The following is a 17,346-nucleotide window of genomic DNA, read 5'->3' on the forward strand; positions in this document are numbered from 1 at the left end:
TCTGTATGTATAGTGACATTTTCTTTCATGGTGCTCAGTGAGATCGGACAAAACATATATATACAGTTTTAAGGCCTTTTTATGAATATATCGTTATAAAATAAACCTCTGATTGTAATATAAGAAAGATCTGGTTTGATTGACAATCCAATGAGCCAATAGAAGCCCGATGTGTCATGAGTAGGCGGGACTTCCTCTGTGTCCGTAATTCTCGTTGAAAATGTCTCCCTAACAACCGACCCTGGGACTCAAACAGTGGAACTTTTGCAGCGGTCCGAACGCGTCCTCAGTAAGCACCCCAACATCTTTTTTTTCCCCCTCACCGTTATCAAACTTTGGTTGGCGTCGGGTCAAAGAGAATTTGTCAAACGTAATATGTTGGCCACGGAGTGCTATAAGCTAAGCTAGCCGAGTAGCTCGTCAACGCCGCTCGTTTGGTTCCAGCTCGTTTGCCTGCTTGGCGATAACAACGTGGCCACAGGTGTCCTCTGGTTAAACCTACAAACTTTGCAATTTGTGTGGCAAGTGACATCTATCGCTCGCAAATGACTGATTCGTTGTGTCACTCGCTAGCTAGGTTGGTAGGTTACTTCTCCTTGTGTGTTGTTGGTAGGTACTAACAACATATGAAATGTATCTTTTTTTTTTTTTTTTTTTTTTGGGGGGGGGGGATGTTTTGTTGTGCTGTCTATTAACAGGAGTCGGAATGGCAGGAACCGGCGAGGGAAAGAAGGAAGAGGCCGACTACAAGAGACTACACAGCTTTCCACTCATCAGGGTAGGAGAGAGCTGATCTCATCCTTCATTATTATGATCTGTGCATTGCATCTTGAGTCGAGTAGTAAAATTACCGCTTCGACAAAGACAAAACTTCAGAACCGAATGAGAAAGACAGTCAAGCTACACTTCACCACAAGGTACGGTACACAACACTGAGGAAATGCCATTCGTGAAAACTTGTGAGGATGGTTTGAAACGTGTGAACGTCCATGATTTTTGTAAAAATGTGGACCAAAATTTCAAATTGTCTTATATCATAAATGATAAAGTGGAGATATTAGAAGCATTTTTGTGTTACTAAACATGACAAGTTAGAAAACACATTACCCTCGATTTCTGATTCCGAAACTAGTTCATAAATTGATGTAAATATAACGAGATGATTAAATATTTTTGTTCCACTGTCATAACGGCCCTCTGATAGAAACCGGAACAACAATGTGGCCCGCGAGAAAAATGAGTTTGACACTCCTGCTCAAGGCCTTGGGGTCAGATATGGCCGGGCACATAATTTTATTGATCTTTATCATTTGGCCAAATTTTAAAGCGTGTTCAAGCCTACGACAGTGGATATTTTCCCTGTTAAACATTGTGAAAATGCTCTGAAAGCATTGAAACTACTTTTACTTACCTCTTTTGTACATGTGATTTTTGGAACCGTTTTTCAAAAACTACTTTTTGGGGCTAATGTTGATCACATGTTTGATTCAATTTTAAACCTCAGTATGTGTGAAGATTAAGAAGTTAAAAATAAAGTGAAACAGTGATGCAATGATTGTTTTGAAATGCATATTTTATTGTTCGAAAACATAATTCATGCATTTACATATGCAGAGAATATATTCTGATTAGAAGCAACAGCTAATCAAAATACATACTCCACTGTGTAGATGGCCATAATTCAAAAACTTCCTGTATGTTTCGATGAAGTACAATGTTATAAAATTTTTATATATAATTAATATATATTAAAAAAAACACATCCCAACACATTTTTTTTGGGGCAGGAGTGTAGGCTGGAAGTGGCATTCATTTGAATAGGAGATGATTTGAGATACACGTGATTTGCCTTCGTCAAATTAAACTCGTATCTCAAGGCACCACTGTCTATTTTACATTATACCGAATCAAGTATGACCTCACCCATCTTATTTTTAAAAAAATCTCATGTTTGCACACCCATGCTCTAAATCAGGGATGTCACGGGCCACACTGTAGGTCCAGTTTCCCTCAGAAGGCCGTTATGACTGCAACCATAAAAATCTTTAATCGCCTCATCATATTTACGGTTCAAATTGATGAACTAGTTTTGGAATCAGAAATCAAACATTATGAGTTGTTCAACTTGTTAGCATTTTGTAACACAAAAATGCTTGCAAATCTCTTTATTTTCATTTATGATGTGACAATTTGAAAATTTTGTACCGATTTTAATAAGAATCATGGATGTTGACAGACGATTTGCCTTTGCGGGCCACATAAAAACATGTGGCGGGCCTGATCTGGCCCCCTTTGACACCTGTGCTCTAAATCATCTCTTGATCACCCCAAGTAAGATGGGACACGTTTCAGCTACCCCCATGACCCGGAGCAGGATAAGCAGCAAAGAAAACCGATTGATCATATAAGAGCACTGTCCCGTTTTCCATCATGCAAACCGAAAAATTTAACCGATTGTTTGGGTATCAGAAGATGATCTATCGATTTGTCCTCAGCACACGGACATGCCCGAGGAAATGAGAGTGGAGACGATGGAGCTGTGTGTGACCGCCTGTGAAAAGTTTGCCACCAACAATGAGGTACGTGTGTTTTGTCAGTGATGAAATACCGGCATAAAGTAATTTACCCCGAGTGTCTCAAAGTGTGGTTTCACTGTATAAAGTTGTTTTTGACATGGTACAGAAGACCCTCTGATGTTAAATACAGTAAAGCCTCGGTTCTTGAACGTCTCCGTTTTCGAACAAATCATTTTTCGAACGGAAATTTCGAGATTTTTTTGGCTTCTGTTTTCTGATGAAAATCGGTACTCGAATGCCCCTAACAAAACCTGGAAATAACAATGCGTGCGGTGCAAGCAGTTGACCCACCCACGACATGTTTTGTTTTTCTCAATTTGAATGCCCCCTGAAAAAAACCCATAAATGACATAACGTGCGCGGCGCAACCAGCGCACTTTTGTTATTCTGTATACCGCAGCCTCTTTACACAGACGTGTCCCGGTAGTGACTGTTGTTTTTCTTCTTATCGAGGATGAACGTATTAACGCCCAATCGTGGCTCCAAAGAAGGCAAGTTGCTTGTTTAAAGTTATTCTGCACTTTTGTTAATAAAAAAAAAAAAAGTTTACAAGATGGGGGGCCGAGTCGCTACAGATACGGCAGTGCGCTCCCAGCCTGGCGTACTCTACTAATAGAGCAAACATTTTAAGCAAAAAATAAATGCATTTCTTAAATTATTTTATTATATAAAGTATTTAAACTATACATGTATTTTTACTATGCACTTTATTATCAGAAAAGCTAAAAAAAAAAAAAAAAACCTTTAAAAAGCCTAATTTTTTTTGTTTTAGGCTTTGAACGCATTATTTCTTTTTCCATTCATTGTAATGGCAAACATCGATTTGGTTTTTGAACAAATCACTTCTCGAACCGTTTTCTGCAACGCATTGTGGTCAAGGACCGAGGCATCACTGTACCATCTATTCGATGATGTAGGTCAATCCCAAATGTAAATGTCAGTAGAAATCATCGCTTTCAGGATGAAAATGTTGTCATGACAAAACGTTTACTAACTGGACAGGCAAGTTTTCATTTCTCAATCAAGTTAGAGTAAATACATTTTTTTACAGTTTATGTAAAAAGTCTGCACACACGCTGTCAAAATTCCACATTTTTCTAATATAAACACGGGACCAAGACATTTCAAAACTTTCCCGTCCTCCAAAATTTTTACAGTTTATGTAAAAAGTCTGCACACCCGCTGTCAAAATTCCACATTTTTGTAATATAAACACGGGACCAAGACATTTCAAAACTTTCCCGCCCTCCAATCATGAATATTCAATCAATTGAAGGGGGATGGGGGATCTTTTAAACGCCTGGGATAATACTTTATTGACACCACTCACTGTTAGCTTTGGATGTTGGTGCCCTCTTATGAAATTTCAGGATGTGGCAGATGGAGGGAAAGGAAAAAAAAAACAGGATAGGTTACATAGGAAAAACACAAAAAAGTGAAGTTAATATAATGATCATGTAAAGGGGATTCTCCCTGACAGCTAATCACGATAACATCGTCACACAAGTGTCAAAATAAGTTAACCATCTTTCGAACTCATTTTCACACTCATGGTGTTGCTTAAGTTACTGAAAGTGGATACTTGTCTCAGGATTTAATGATTAAACTTATAAATTGTCATAAAATTATGAAGAACGGACAAAGCGCAATCTCTGCCTCACACCTTAGAACAGTTTTTCTACACGGACGAATGGTACTGCAGTTGCACACACCACGCTGTGTAGAAATATGATGGCAAAATGACGGCGAGCTGCGAGGAAAGAGTTAGTCAAAGAAAAATTGTCCACACTTCAAACTTAACCGAGGAGGATAAAGTGCAATGTGTAACACAACAGTGATCTACGATCGCCAACATAAGGCAATTTATCATTGTTCGCTCATTTATTTATATCCTGCCATCGCCAGTTAAAAATGTGTTTTTAATGCTCCTGCAAGTTGACACAGCTGGAGTCATACGCTGAGCCACACAACACGCAGACTCAACAGCCAGCCAACTCCACACGCTCAAGGCCCTGCCTTTTGAAGCCATACACACCCAAAGTTACAAATTTTACAGTAAAACAAGCTAGCGACAAGTCCGTCCATCCATCCCGCGTCTCCTCACAAGGGCCGCGGGAGTGCTGGAACTTCGGGTGAAAGGTTGACTGCACCCTGAACTGGTTTCCACAAACACACCCATGGGCAATTTAGAATGTCCAATCGCTGCATGTTTGTGGGATGTGGGAGGAAACGGGATTTGACGGGCGCGTATACGTATTGAGATACAAGCAAATTGACACCATGTTTGGCAAAAATTGAATTGAACGTAGATTTGCCTTGTGAAAAGGTCCGCTTAGGGTAATGCTCTCAAAAAACAATGTAGTCTTGACCAATGTTCCCTCTAAGCGGCGCCACTGCGCAATTGTGCATTTGTCGCACCCTCTCGGCACACATGAAAACCGATCCAGCGCAGTGAACCACAGCCTGACGTACTTAAAAAAATAAAATAAATTTAATATGGAAGCACATGGTCTCTAACAACGAGCTGCTGCTCAGCCTACTTCTACTTCCTAGTTTACCTGACACCGCCCCCCCCCCTCCGCTCTTAAAGGGCTCCACTCATAATTACAAACAGAACACACACACCCGTAACTTTATATCTGCGGGCATGACTGACCACACCTGTAGATTTTTCAAATGTGAGTGACTGGTGATTACTTGCTCTTGGTGGTAGTAATCAAGTCTTTTGATGTACTTTTCTTTGCGTGGCCTCTTTGGTGCTTGTCCCCAGAGTGCCGCCAAGATGATCAAGGAGTCCATGGACAAGAAGTTTGGCAGCTCGTGGCACGTGGTGATCGGTGAGGGCTTCGGATTCGAGGTCACGCACGAAGTGAAGAACCTGCTGTACATGTTCTTTGGCGGGAGTCTGGCGGTGTGCGTGTGGAAGTGCTCCTAGCACGACCACATGCAGACACACAATTGCCCCCCCCCCCAATCCCACGTCCCACTATCTGCTCGCGAATTCAGTGAACGAAAACCAGGTACCAGTTGGACTCTGGCTACCAAAAGTCGCTTGTGGAGAAGAACTGTGACGTTCAGTCTTTATTTGCAGACACCTGAACAGCTTCCTGCCTTATCACATATTTCTTTTTATTTTCGAGCAGTTTCCATCACGTCAAACTCACTTTTTGAAACTATAACTCATCCGGCCAGGGTCTCCAAACACCTTTGTCCTCTTTCCTCTGCAGGGAGCGTCTGCTGTAGAAGTGTTTTGTGTGTGCTGGACACACACGCACTGGTCTGTATTTGATTTTTTTTTTTTTTTTTTTTTTTTTTTTTTTTAACCTAGACCGAACATCATCTTTGTGCGGCACTACAATGTCCACATCATCTCTCAACTTTTCTTACAATTAGACACTTGTCCTACAATACAATGTTTTTATATTGTTTATAAACGTGTACATAGTTTGATGCAACTTTTAAAAAGTGTCATCTTCTTACAAATGACCTGATCTACCTTTTTGTTTCCCCCTTACTCCCTACTGTAAATGATTTTATAATAACCCGGCATGTTTTACGGCCGTTTGGTCTCTATGAACGCGAATGAGACAAAACGCGGCGATGAAGTGGACCCGGACACTTTTGCGCCTTGTGATGTCGTATACCGGCAGGAACTGCCTGTGTGAAACTGCAATCTGTACGGCCGGGGCAGAAGGTGGGAAGTTTTGCCTTCTGAGGTGCTTTGAGAGCCATAACCGAGGACTGATCGCCTGCCATTCCACTCCACTTGGAAAACGGTTTGAAATTGAACACCCAAAAGTCAATTTGTGACTGTTACTGACCTCGCCAGTTTAATTGCGTATTGATTGTGTATCCCGCCTTTGGCCGGAAGTGAATTCATTCTGGATTTTTCTCTCTCTTGCAAGAGGCGAAGGTGCACGAAAGAGGTAAAAGTTATATAATGCACAGTGATGGATAATAAAGTGAAATGTGAAAAGACACCTTATATTCTTTGAATTTTTTGACAGGACACAGGCCTTTGTTTTTGTTCTAGCGCAGCAGCGAAGTCACACTAGAGACGGTCATTAGCGACTGCATCAAGCGCACGTTCTGTTGTTTTGTGGCTGGATAAGAATTTTTTAAAAAAAGCGAGCGTACTTGCCACTGAGGAATACGGAGCTGCTGGCTAACAAACTGCAAATCTTCAAACAAATAGGGAGAAAGTGGAAAAGATCCCTCCTGAAGTAACTCAACAAAGAGAAAGAAGATGACTGCGTATGCTTTTAATCAGCAGGCGAAGAGAAGCTAAACATAGGAAGTGACTGTCGTACTCACAGTTGAGATTTGTGGCAACCATACAAAGGGCCCGAGAAAAGCTAATTACTTGGAAACTGTGTCAATAAGTTGAGAACTTTGTCTTGTCCTTGAGTTTCACTACGCTCAACCCAACTTGTATTTTTAAAAACAACCTTTTACCTGATTTATTTGTGAAAAGTTTGTGATATTTCAAGGCAGAGACAGTTATTACAGTGCTTAAATGTAACTAGTAATCATCAAAATGTTTGCTTCTGTAAGGGTTAATACACCAGTACAGTAAAGCCTCGGTTCTCGAACGTCCCCGTTTTCGAACAAATCGGTGTTCCAATGAAAATTTTGAGATTTTTTTTTTTCTTTTTTTTTTTGCTTCAAAAATCGATAACTCAAATGCCCCCGACAAAACTCGGAAATGACATAACCAGCACACTTTTGTTATTCTGTGTAACGCAGCCTCTGTACACAGACGTATCCCGGTAGTGACTGTTGTTTTTCTTCTTATCGAGGATGACCGTATTAATTATTAAATAAGTTTAGGGGGCCGAGTCGCTACCGATACGGCTATACGCTCCCAGGCTAGCGTACGCTACTACTAAACCATACATTTTAAGCAAAAAATAAACATTTGTTCAATTATTTTACTAGATGGAGTATTTAAACTGTACATGTATTTCTACTATGGAGTTTATTATTACGAAAAGCTAAAAATAAATGCTTTTAAAAAGCTTCATTTTTTTAGGCTTGGAACGCATTATTTCTTTTTCCATTCATTGTTAATGGGAAACACCGATTCGGTTTTCGAACAAATCACTTCTCGAACCGTTTTCTGGAACGGATTGTGGTCGAGAACCGGCACAGTGCATGTAGAAACTGTAGGGGGAATATGGTGGTTCCTCTCCAGGTTTGACAGGGGAAAACTCAGAAGGAATTTCTCCAAACAGCCTTTCAAACCCAATGAAGACCCTCAGATAAAAGCCACTTAACCCCAACTACAAAAACTCTGCAAGCAAACTCAGCAATGTTGTTTATGGAGTGCAGTGAAGTAAGGCGAGCGACGACCTATTCCTGGGGCTTAAAAAACAAACATTTCAGGACTGTGGTAGGTTGACGTGTCAAAGGTACAAAAGCAGTGCTATTTTGCCTTTAAAATGACTATCCTGCATTACTTTGTGTCTTTCAGAATATCTTTTTAGTCAACCTTCAGGTGTCTACGAAGTAGTAATTTTTTCCCCAGGGTTGTACTGCATAAACTGATGTAAGTGCCCATTGCATCATGCCAGTTACGAGGTTACTGTGACCCACGGATGTTGACAGAGTGAGTATTCTGCACCCACAAACAAACAGGTCATATCATGCACTCCACTCACACAGAGCAGAATGTGCACCAACTAAGCGACACAAAAATAAAATCGATCTCTGACACATTCCCATTTCAACTCCAGAATGTTGAAATTTCATTCATGAGATGTTATGCTAAAAGAAATGCATTTTGGTCAAGTTTCCACATTCTTAAAAAGGAAATGCAAGCAGACAATGTCCATTTAAATTAAAAAAAATATGTAAGTAAGTAAGTTTCTTTCGGCTTGTCCCTTTCGGGGTCGCCACAGCGTGTCATCTCAGATGAACGCACATATGTTTGGCACAATTTTTACGCCGGATGCCCTTCCTGACGCAACCCTTCTCAGGGAGTGGAGGCCCCAGTGGGATACGAACCCACAACCCCTGGTTTATCAAACCAGTGCTCTAATGTATGCATGTGGTCAGTCATGCCCGCAGATATAAAGTTACGGGTGTGATCCACCAGTCATGCTCGCAGATATAAAGTTGTGGGTGTGTGTTCTATTTGCAAACATTAGTGTACCCCTTTAAGAGCAGAGGGCGGCGGTGTCAGGTAAACTAGGAAGTAGAAGTAGGCTGAGCAGCAGGTCCCGTGTGCTTCCGTGTTAAAAAAAAAAAAAAGTCAGGCTGTGGTTCAGTGCGTTGGATCGGTTTTCATGTGCGCTGAGAGTGTCCGAAAAGTGCCAACCCACAAAATAAGTGACGTCTTTCAATGTCTATGTATTTCTACACGTAACGAATTTCACGCGTGTGATTTTTCGTGCTCGACTGTGCGGATTTGCGAGTGCGAGGGCGCGTGGGCGCGTACCGCCTGTCAAATCATAATGACTGCTAATATAAGCCTGATGTCAAAGTCCACTAACTTTGAACATATTTTAAATGTTTGCATCCCCAAAACACCTTAAAAAGTGATAATTGTGCTGGTTCAAATAACAAATAACACCGGAAAGACGCTGGCGCAAGCTCACACTATATGGGACGAAATCGGCTTTCTGATGATTCCGATGGGTCCTGTAAACACAGCCCACCCCACCCCACCTAACCCACTGGCAATTTGACGCATCCCATTCATTATTCATACCAGCCCCCTCTTTAAATATCTCCTCCCACTCCTTCTTTGCTTCCCTGTTAAATATTCATACTACTCGGGAGTCGCACTCCGGGCCTACTGAAAGGCTTCATCTTGTACAAAACCTTTCGGCAAGGGACATATTGGCCCATAAATGGATGGTGTTAAATGCCATCCACACTTTTACCTGCATGCAGGCTCAGTAGTGTCAACAGGGGCTTCATGAAATTTATGAAAATGGCCACTTCAAACTGCTCTTTTTAAAAATCGTGGTTGTTAGTTAATTGCCGGAAAGTCCCGGATGAAAATCTGCCAGTTTGAAAGTTTTTGGAAAGGTCGGGACTTTTCAATTAATTTTGCATCTGCAGGTGATTATCTGCAAATGAAAATGACAAAGGTTGCACGGTGATTCAGGTGGTAAAGCGTTGGCCTCACAGTTCTGAGGTCCCGGGTTCAATCCCGGACCCACCTGTGTGGAGTTTGCATGTTCTCTCCCTGCCTGGGTGGGCAGGGCACTCTGATTTCCTCCCACATCAGTTCAGGGTGTAAATCGCCTCGTGCCCAATGACAGCCGGGATAGGCTCCAGCACTCCCCGCCACCCTTGTGAGGATAAGCGGCAAAGAAAAATGGATAGATGAGAATGACAAAGAAAAAGTTTTCACATTTTTACGAGGTTGTTTTCATCCACCACACAGCTTGAACCACCCTCTCCGGAGCACCCAGGGACGACACCACAGGTGGGTTTTTTTTCCCCCTTGTTCTTCTACTCACCCTCCCAGCCCCCCAACACAGACAAAAGATTGCAGCAATCACTACAATAGCCTCTTCCTTCATTGTTATGTTTCCGCTATGGTAACGGCCATATCTGGTATCGTTGATATATATATATATATATTCACCCCCCCACACACACACAGCTTGAGTTTACAAGGTTAGTCCAATGAGCGTAAAAAAAAAAAAAACCGGGATGCAACGATATTGTAATGCTGGATATGTCATGTCGTGTTTCCAGGGTTTTGACCAAGACACAGCAGGATTTTATGGCGGTCGTCGTACGTAGTCCCGCCACGAAAGACCAAATTTGTCTTCCGGTGTCATCTGGGCATTGGGGGATATCGGGCTTGTGGCCAGACGACAACGCAACCGTTGATCAACAACAACAGCTCACCCTTGCAATACTTCCAACCGGATTTTCTCAGAAGGAAACAGCCACTGATCTTGGGAGTTTCACAAAGTGTCATCAGCAAGTTCCAAAAGCGACCGAGACTGGAAGAGTCACCAAAAGGCACAGAAGAGAAGACCTTAGAAACTTAATTCTTCTACTCTGACACCCAAACCACAATTTTCCACCACATTTCGGGCTATATCAGTTCAGCGCTTGCCACATACTGTGCCTCGATTCCGTGTTTCTCTCGAAGTGAAAAAGCTGAGTGCCGTATCTTAGCAACCTCTTCAGCACCTGAGAAAGAAGGTTGCGGCGGCTTCTGAGTGTTTGCGCGAGTGCGCCTGGCATGGGTGAAAAGACAGAACAAAGAAAGAAAAAAGCAGAGCGATAGTCTCAAAAGTCACCTAAGGATACAGAAGATACAGAAATTGCGGCAGAACAGATTAATCTTTCATCTCACCGTTGAATTTCTTTTTGTGGTGGAGGTACGGAAAACACAATTTCATATTATGATAAATATGTCTATGGGCAAATGTTTTGTGTGGAGCTTTTGCCCATTAGAGGCTGCGTCTTCTGCGGTGAAATTTAAAGAGCGCAGTGAATTTTTGGGGGATGTGAGAAGAAAGGGATGAAAGCTGCTCCGCGGAGGTTGATGTGAGCATCAAGGCTTTAACTAGCTTGTTTACAATACATCAGCACGGGACACTAGCCCCCCCCCCCCCCCCCCAAAAAAAAAGGACAAAAATAAAAGAAGCACCGGGCATGTGAGGAGAAAAACAAATCATTAACACAAGGGAGACACATGAAGACAACAGCTTCTTGCCATGATTCTGAAGACCAGGAAACGTGAACTCATTCCTCCTCGTGTAAAATGTGACATCCAAAGCATGAAAGCCACGATCGCGCAAACGGGACGTTGACGGTGGCTCACGGGGATCTCCGCTTTAATTGGAGACCACGACAAGAACCGTGATGCTCATCAAATATGAATGTCCACGCGGTTTACCAAGCTTCTACTGAAAGTTTAAAAAGTTTATGCATAGAGATTGTAATATAGTTATAACGTGGGTGTTGACCATAAATCAAGTAAAGCTACTGACTGGCTACCATGCTAAACAGGTGTCAAACTCATTTTTGTCACGGGCCACATCGGAGTTATGACTTCCCTTCGAGGGTCGCTACGAGTTTGAACCCATATATAGAAAAGATTACCTCATTTAAAAAAAAATTACATACAGGATACACAACGCATTGATGAAAAACTACCTGTACTACACCAGAAAACCAAACTACTCCGCTAGAACACCATTTTGATTTGGTTTCGCGGGCCACGTAAAATGATGTAGCGGGCCGGATCTGGCCACCAGGCCACCATCTTGACACCTGTTTTGCAATGGGTGTCTCCAACTTGAATGGCGCTCAGTGCCGACCCCTGCCAAGGCTTAAAAGTACAGAAGCCCCGAACCGTGCGTTTACTGCGGTGCATTAAGGGAAATCTATTCAGTCTATTATCCAAATATAATTAGTTTATAATTGTAATCTACTGAAGGAGCAACGTTGAGCGCGTCTCTGCCAATTCAAACGAGTGTATTGAGTAGTACTTGGATCGCTTTAACCTGTCACTGTGTCCACTCTGGCACAGTGCAAACAAGTGTAAACACCAACTCGCGGTTGATACCGAAGATTCTTTTGCAACTGCAGCAGTGTGGCAGAGAGCTCTCATAAAGAAGTAAGTTGCATTTTTGTCAATTAAATTTTTAAATATTCTGTGACCTTAGTAAATGTAGTGCTAGGTCAGGTTGAAGCTACAGGTTTCCTTTATTTACCGGACATGTCACTCCTTTCTCACCTTCTTCAGTCTTTTTCCACCTCTCGGGACAATGATGTGGCGAATGCGGCGTCGCTCCAAGACAATCTGTTTGTCCTTGGCGCTCACTTCTATTTTCCTGCACCTCCTTCTGGCGTTTGTCTCGCTATCCGTGTACCAACAAACCTGTGATCCCCCGCTGCCCACCAGGACACCATTCCAGAAAAACCTAGCAAATAAAAGCTACGCCTTCACTACCGTGTCACCAGGCGATGGACCGCAAAGAGATTCTTCCAGTGCCAAGAATTCCAAATTCCAAGGTGGAAGGATTGTACCGGTCAAAGTGCCCCTTGTCGAGCCTCTTGGATCCAGCCTGGCGAAGCTCAAGGCGCTGTTTGACCATCGTCTTTACAATGCGCCCGTGTCGCCCATTCAAGATGAGGATTTGTTGCTGAAGGTCAAACCAAAGCTGGAGTCTGAAAGGAGCTCACAGATGTGGTCAGTAGTCAGATCGTGGGTACACACTACAGGTTCAAGTGCTCCATTCCCATTGAATTCCTTTGTTCGATTTTTCTATTTCCGTGTAGACTTCAAGTGACACACATCCGAAAGAACAGTTTCCACTCCTAAAACACCGCGCAGCTATCGGAATTCCATTAATAGCTCCACAAAGGGTCACGTAACATCCACACAATGAGCATTGAAACCTGAGTGGTGACTCAACTTACAAATTTTGGAAGTCTCACTTCACAATAAGCTGCTCTTTGGAATATTGTCAACCAAAATAGCCTTCAAACTGTTAAATACTCATGTTATGCTTACTCTCAGTTGAGGTCTGCTCTCAAACTAGACTGAAAACCATAATAATCCCGTGTTGTGTATTTAAAATAGCCACATACACACTGCACACTCACCTAACTAGCTAAATGCTACAACATCATGGGAAACACCATGTACCTATCCAACCGTTTTCAATGCTACCTCTAGCTAGTTACAGTGTATAACCCTTTAAGCAATACATATTTGGACACAAAAAGTCCAGCAACGCATAAGACAAAACCGTAATCACTCATATAGTCTTTATCCTCTGTGAGGAGCTGAACCTGCATGAACAGTTCATTGTATCCTTCTGTCTGTCTGATGCTAGTGTCAGGTAAGTGGTTTCTTGGAAAAACAACAAGATCCACAAGGTCCAGAACAAATCTGCTATCCCAGTTTACACAACTCTACGCCCGCTGTACACTTGCCTTCGTTGGAGAAGCGACTCCCAATGAAGCATTAGTGCACATAGTCACATCAGAAAATGTTCAAAAACACAGCTGACATTACACACGCATTGGCATAGTCTCTCAGGACTCCCCTGCCAATATTTATCGTGATATTTTTCTCATATCCCTGTCATATTTGTCTACGCGTTCACGATGGATGTTCCATTGGGTAAACGAGCAGGCAAGCGTAACTATTTTCTGTATTCCAAAGACATCAGGATCAGAATGACGGTTATGTCCTAAATCTTTAATGATTTTTATCCATATTTGGAAGAGGCCTTATAGTTATCCGGGGGTATCAGATTACATTTGTTTCTACGAGCAAGGTGGACATTAATGTACCACTTGAGAGCACAATAATGAGATTTGTGTCACTTCAACATCGTGGCGTAAATCAAGCCACAGTGAAGGCACAGAGACAGCATTCGGCGAGAAGAACTTGCGATGGCAGCCTACAAGAATGAACCAGCCAGCCATCAAAGATCCACAAGATCTTTAAATGTATAAAAGATCAAATGTTGAATCCGAACCGCAGGACTTTTTTGTCTGCAGGACGAGTGGGAGCCAGGAAGGTTATGACAGTATTCTCTGGAATAGAAGCAACGACAGCCATCCCCCCTGGCTGCGCTTTCACCTGGCCATCTCCCGCTGGCAGCTCTACCCCCATCCGGACCCCAACATGGATTCTGTGATCCAACAGCTTTCGACTCACCGCATCGTTAGCGCAGGTATGATACGCGGCGTCACTACTGACCGCGCGATGTCGCAACCTCGAAAGCCGAGGCGCTCTCTTCCGAAGGGGCTGCACAATGAGTCCATTTTAAGAGAGTTACTAGCAAAAAGCTTTTACAGAAATCAGATGTCGGTGCCGACATTGTGGAGGTCAAAGGGTGGTGGGTCTCCCGGGATGGCATGGACAGATCGGAGGGAAGGGTTGTCGAGAATAGCTGACACGGGTGGTTGAGGAGTCACACTTTTAAATGCAGATTCCCTTCGGTGACGCTGTGAGCATCAAAAGACTTCGAGTTGGTTTTTGAAAGATGGTGCAAGGCTTTACAGTGACTGTGATTTGACAGGCGCGTATGCGCCTGCGCGCCATCGCACTCGCAAATCTGCCCAGTCGAGCACAAAAAAAGACGTGCCTGAAATTTGTTATGAGTAGAAATACATAGATATTGAAAGACGTCACTTATATTGTGTAGTCTTGACCAATGTTCCCTCTGAGCTGCGCCACTGCGCAATTGCGCACTTGTTGCACACTCTCAGCGCACATTAAAAACCCATCCAGTGCAGTGAACCACACCACGTCTACTTTTTTTTTTAGCAGGGAAGCAAGCACACGTTCTCTAACAATGAGCTGCTGCTCAGCCGACTTCTACTTCCTAGTTTATCTGACACGGCCCCCATATTTGCGGGTGCATATGCGTATCGAGATACAAGCAAAATGACACCATTAGGCAAAAATGTTATTGATTGTTTGATGCCACTCCTGGTTGGGTTTCCTGCCATGCTAAACATAAAACAGAGAATGACATGATTTATATATTTCAAACAACATAGATTTGCCTTGTGAAAACGTCCGCTTAGCATAATGCTTGCACAAAACAATGGAAAATGATATTGACATGCTAACAATTAGCGTCAGTCGTTTCAGAAACAAGGCAGTCACTGATATTTACGCCATCGCACTCGCAAATCTGCCCAGTCTGCCAGAGCACAAAAAATCACGCGCCTAAAATTTGTTACGAGTAGAATTACATAGATATTGAAAGATGTCGCTTATTTTGTGTAGTCTTGACCAATGTCCCCTCTGAGCTGCGCCAATGCGCAATTGTACACTTGTCGCACACTCAGCGCACATGAAAACAGATCCAGTGCAGTGAACCACAGCACGTCTTTTTTTTTTTTTAGCGGGGAAGCACACGGTCTCCTGCTGTTCCCACTTCTACTTCCTAGTTTACCTGACACCGCCCCCCTCTGCTCTTAAAGGGGTACACTAATGTTTGCAAATAGAGCACACACCCACAACTTTATATCTGCGGGCATGACTGGTGGACCACACCCGTAACTTTATATCTGCGGGCATGACTGATCACACCTGTACATTTTTCAAATGTGAGTGACTGGCTTTACATTCATCACAGTTTCACTTGGAGGCACGTTTAGATGCTGCTAGAGAAAGTTTGATTCTTGGGTTTGTCTGACAAAAGCTGGATTTTTTAATTTTAATTTAACTTTACAGAGGGATGCAAACGGCTAGTCGTCGATAGTGTAGTCGGACAAGTGACTCACGGATGGAGTCCCACTCAATAAGCCACCCGCAACCGCCCTGCGCCCGACAGGCGACGGATCCAGGTTGTAAACTGCCCTTCGTCTATAGTCAGCTGTGATGTGGTTGATCGACTGATTTTTCAGGAGCTTCTTACAGATGTGGATCCCGCAAAATTGTCTATACGTAGACATACCTCAGCCTTTGTCACAGAAGTCAAAGTTTCACATAGCTGACGTGTAAGCCTCTCATTTGGATTAGAAACACGACCAGTCATTAGTAGCTGCCAGTCTAACGTACGTATGAAACAGTTGCCGTACAGTGACAAATGCTTTTGACACAACAAGGCGGGTAGATTAAGTGCAGGGCGTAAACACAAACCTAACATAAATTAATTTTGATTCAGCTACTCGTTTTTTGTGTAGCAGTTCAGAAAATGGACAAAAGTGTTGATCATTGTTTTCCAAAGTAAAAGCAGATGTTTGGAAATGAACTTACTTTGATTAAACAGATCATTTGTCTGCTTTGATAGAAGACTCCAAAAATATGAGAATATTTACTGAGGGTCTTAAATTTTTGAAGGATTTGGACAATTTAAGGTTCAACACGATCTCGAAGCGATCACTTCATCCATCCATCCATTCTCCCCACCACTTATCCTGTTCTGAGTCACGGGTTTAACAAAAATCGATCACCACAATAGATGCTGATTAATTTGCCATGAGTTGTTCATTAATTGGTACACCTCTTAAATAATACGGTGGTCTTTTGTTTTTCCAGTGCAGAAAACCGGAGGTACGCAGCTGAAGCTGGTGATGACATTTCGAAACTATGGGCAGGCCTTGTTCAAACCCATGAAGTGAGTTGCTAATGGCAAAATCGTACATTTGAGAGACCACTTACAAATAGTGTGAATTTCTCGGGCGCTCAAGGAAACCTACCAGTTGCACAGGTCCTTACTAACTCTAAGGATAAAGTCACAAGCTATTCGGGAACTCTGGTCGACCTTGGAAATAATGAAACGATCTGTTCCGCGATCACCTTAAACTTAGCTTGCTCTCCACAGTCACTCGCGATTGACAGCATGTCTCCGCTTTGTGTTTGCAGGCAGGAGAGAGATGATGAAACCAACTACAACCTTTACTACTTCTCCGACTTTGAACGACACAATGCAGAAATCGGAGCCTTTCACCTCGACAGGTATGACGTCACTCGTGTATAAAGCGGGGTGCGCAGGGGGGGCTACCGATTTTTAGCATCCCACACACACAAAAAAAGTGATTTTACTGCTCTTAGTGTGCGGGATAATCTAGATGACCGACACAGCACACCACACACTTATTGATATCTCAACTGAAAATCGCAATTCTCACCAGTAAGGTTAATTGCAATAGCAGAAGCTAGCATGACCGTTATCTTACTCGCTAGCTATAATCCAGTTGCAACTCTTCTCACCATTTTTATTGCAGCGAATGAAATGCGACACACAAAATCCAAACGCTTAACAAAAGCACTTGCTGCTCTCTTTGTGTCCGGTGTGACGGTCTGAACGTTCCCGGT

At 42.8% G+C, this 17,346-nt stretch overlaps 2 protein-coding genes across 4 annotated transcripts; both read left to right on the forward strand.

Annotated features, from left to right (window-relative positions):
• Positions 1-164: 164 nt before the first annotated feature.
• On the forward strand, positions 165-5,894 carry LOC133505787 (dynein axonemal light chain 4). 3 transcript variants are annotated; one of them, XM_061829237.1, is made up of 4 exons: positions 165-289; positions 665-778; positions 2,496-2,579; positions 5,347-5,894. In XM_061829237.1, exons 2-4 carry the CDS (start codon positions 707-709, stop codon positions 5,509-5,511), a joined length of 321 nt encoding a protein of 106 aa, XP_061685221.1. In that variant the 5' UTR covers positions 165-289; positions 665-706; the 3' UTR covers positions 5,512-5,894. The 3 variants fall into 3 exon arrangements, with proteins under 3 accessions (XP_061685221.1, XP_061685219.1, XP_061685220.1); XM_061829235.1 differs by having other exon boundaries at positions 699-778; XM_061829236.1 differs by lacking the exon at positions 165-289 and adding an exon at positions 309-577 and having other exon boundaries at positions 699-778.
• Positions 5,895-12,291: 6,397 nt separating this feature from the next.
• Positions 12,292-17,008, forward strand: LOC133505881 (extracellular serine/threonine protein kinase FAM20C-like). The gene is made up of 4 exons (XM_061829403.1): positions 12,292-12,762; positions 14,070-14,245; positions 16,567-16,645; positions 16,894-17,008. The coding sequence occupies exons 1-4, from the start codon at positions 12,323-12,325 to the stop codon at positions 17,006-17,008; spliced, it is 810 nt and encodes a 269-aa protein (XP_061685387.1). The 5' UTR covers positions 12,292-12,322.
• The last annotated feature ends 338 nt before the right edge of the window (positions 17,009-17,346 follow it).

The sequence above is a fragment of the Syngnathoides biaculeatus genome, chromosome 9 (genome assembly GCF_019802595.1).
Source record: "Syngnathoides biaculeatus isolate LvHL_M chromosome 9, ASM1980259v1, whole genome shotgun sequence".
Classification (NCBI taxonomy): domain Eukaryota; kingdom Metazoa; phylum Chordata; class Actinopteri; order Syngnathiformes; family Syngnathidae; genus Syngnathoides; species Syngnathoides biaculeatus.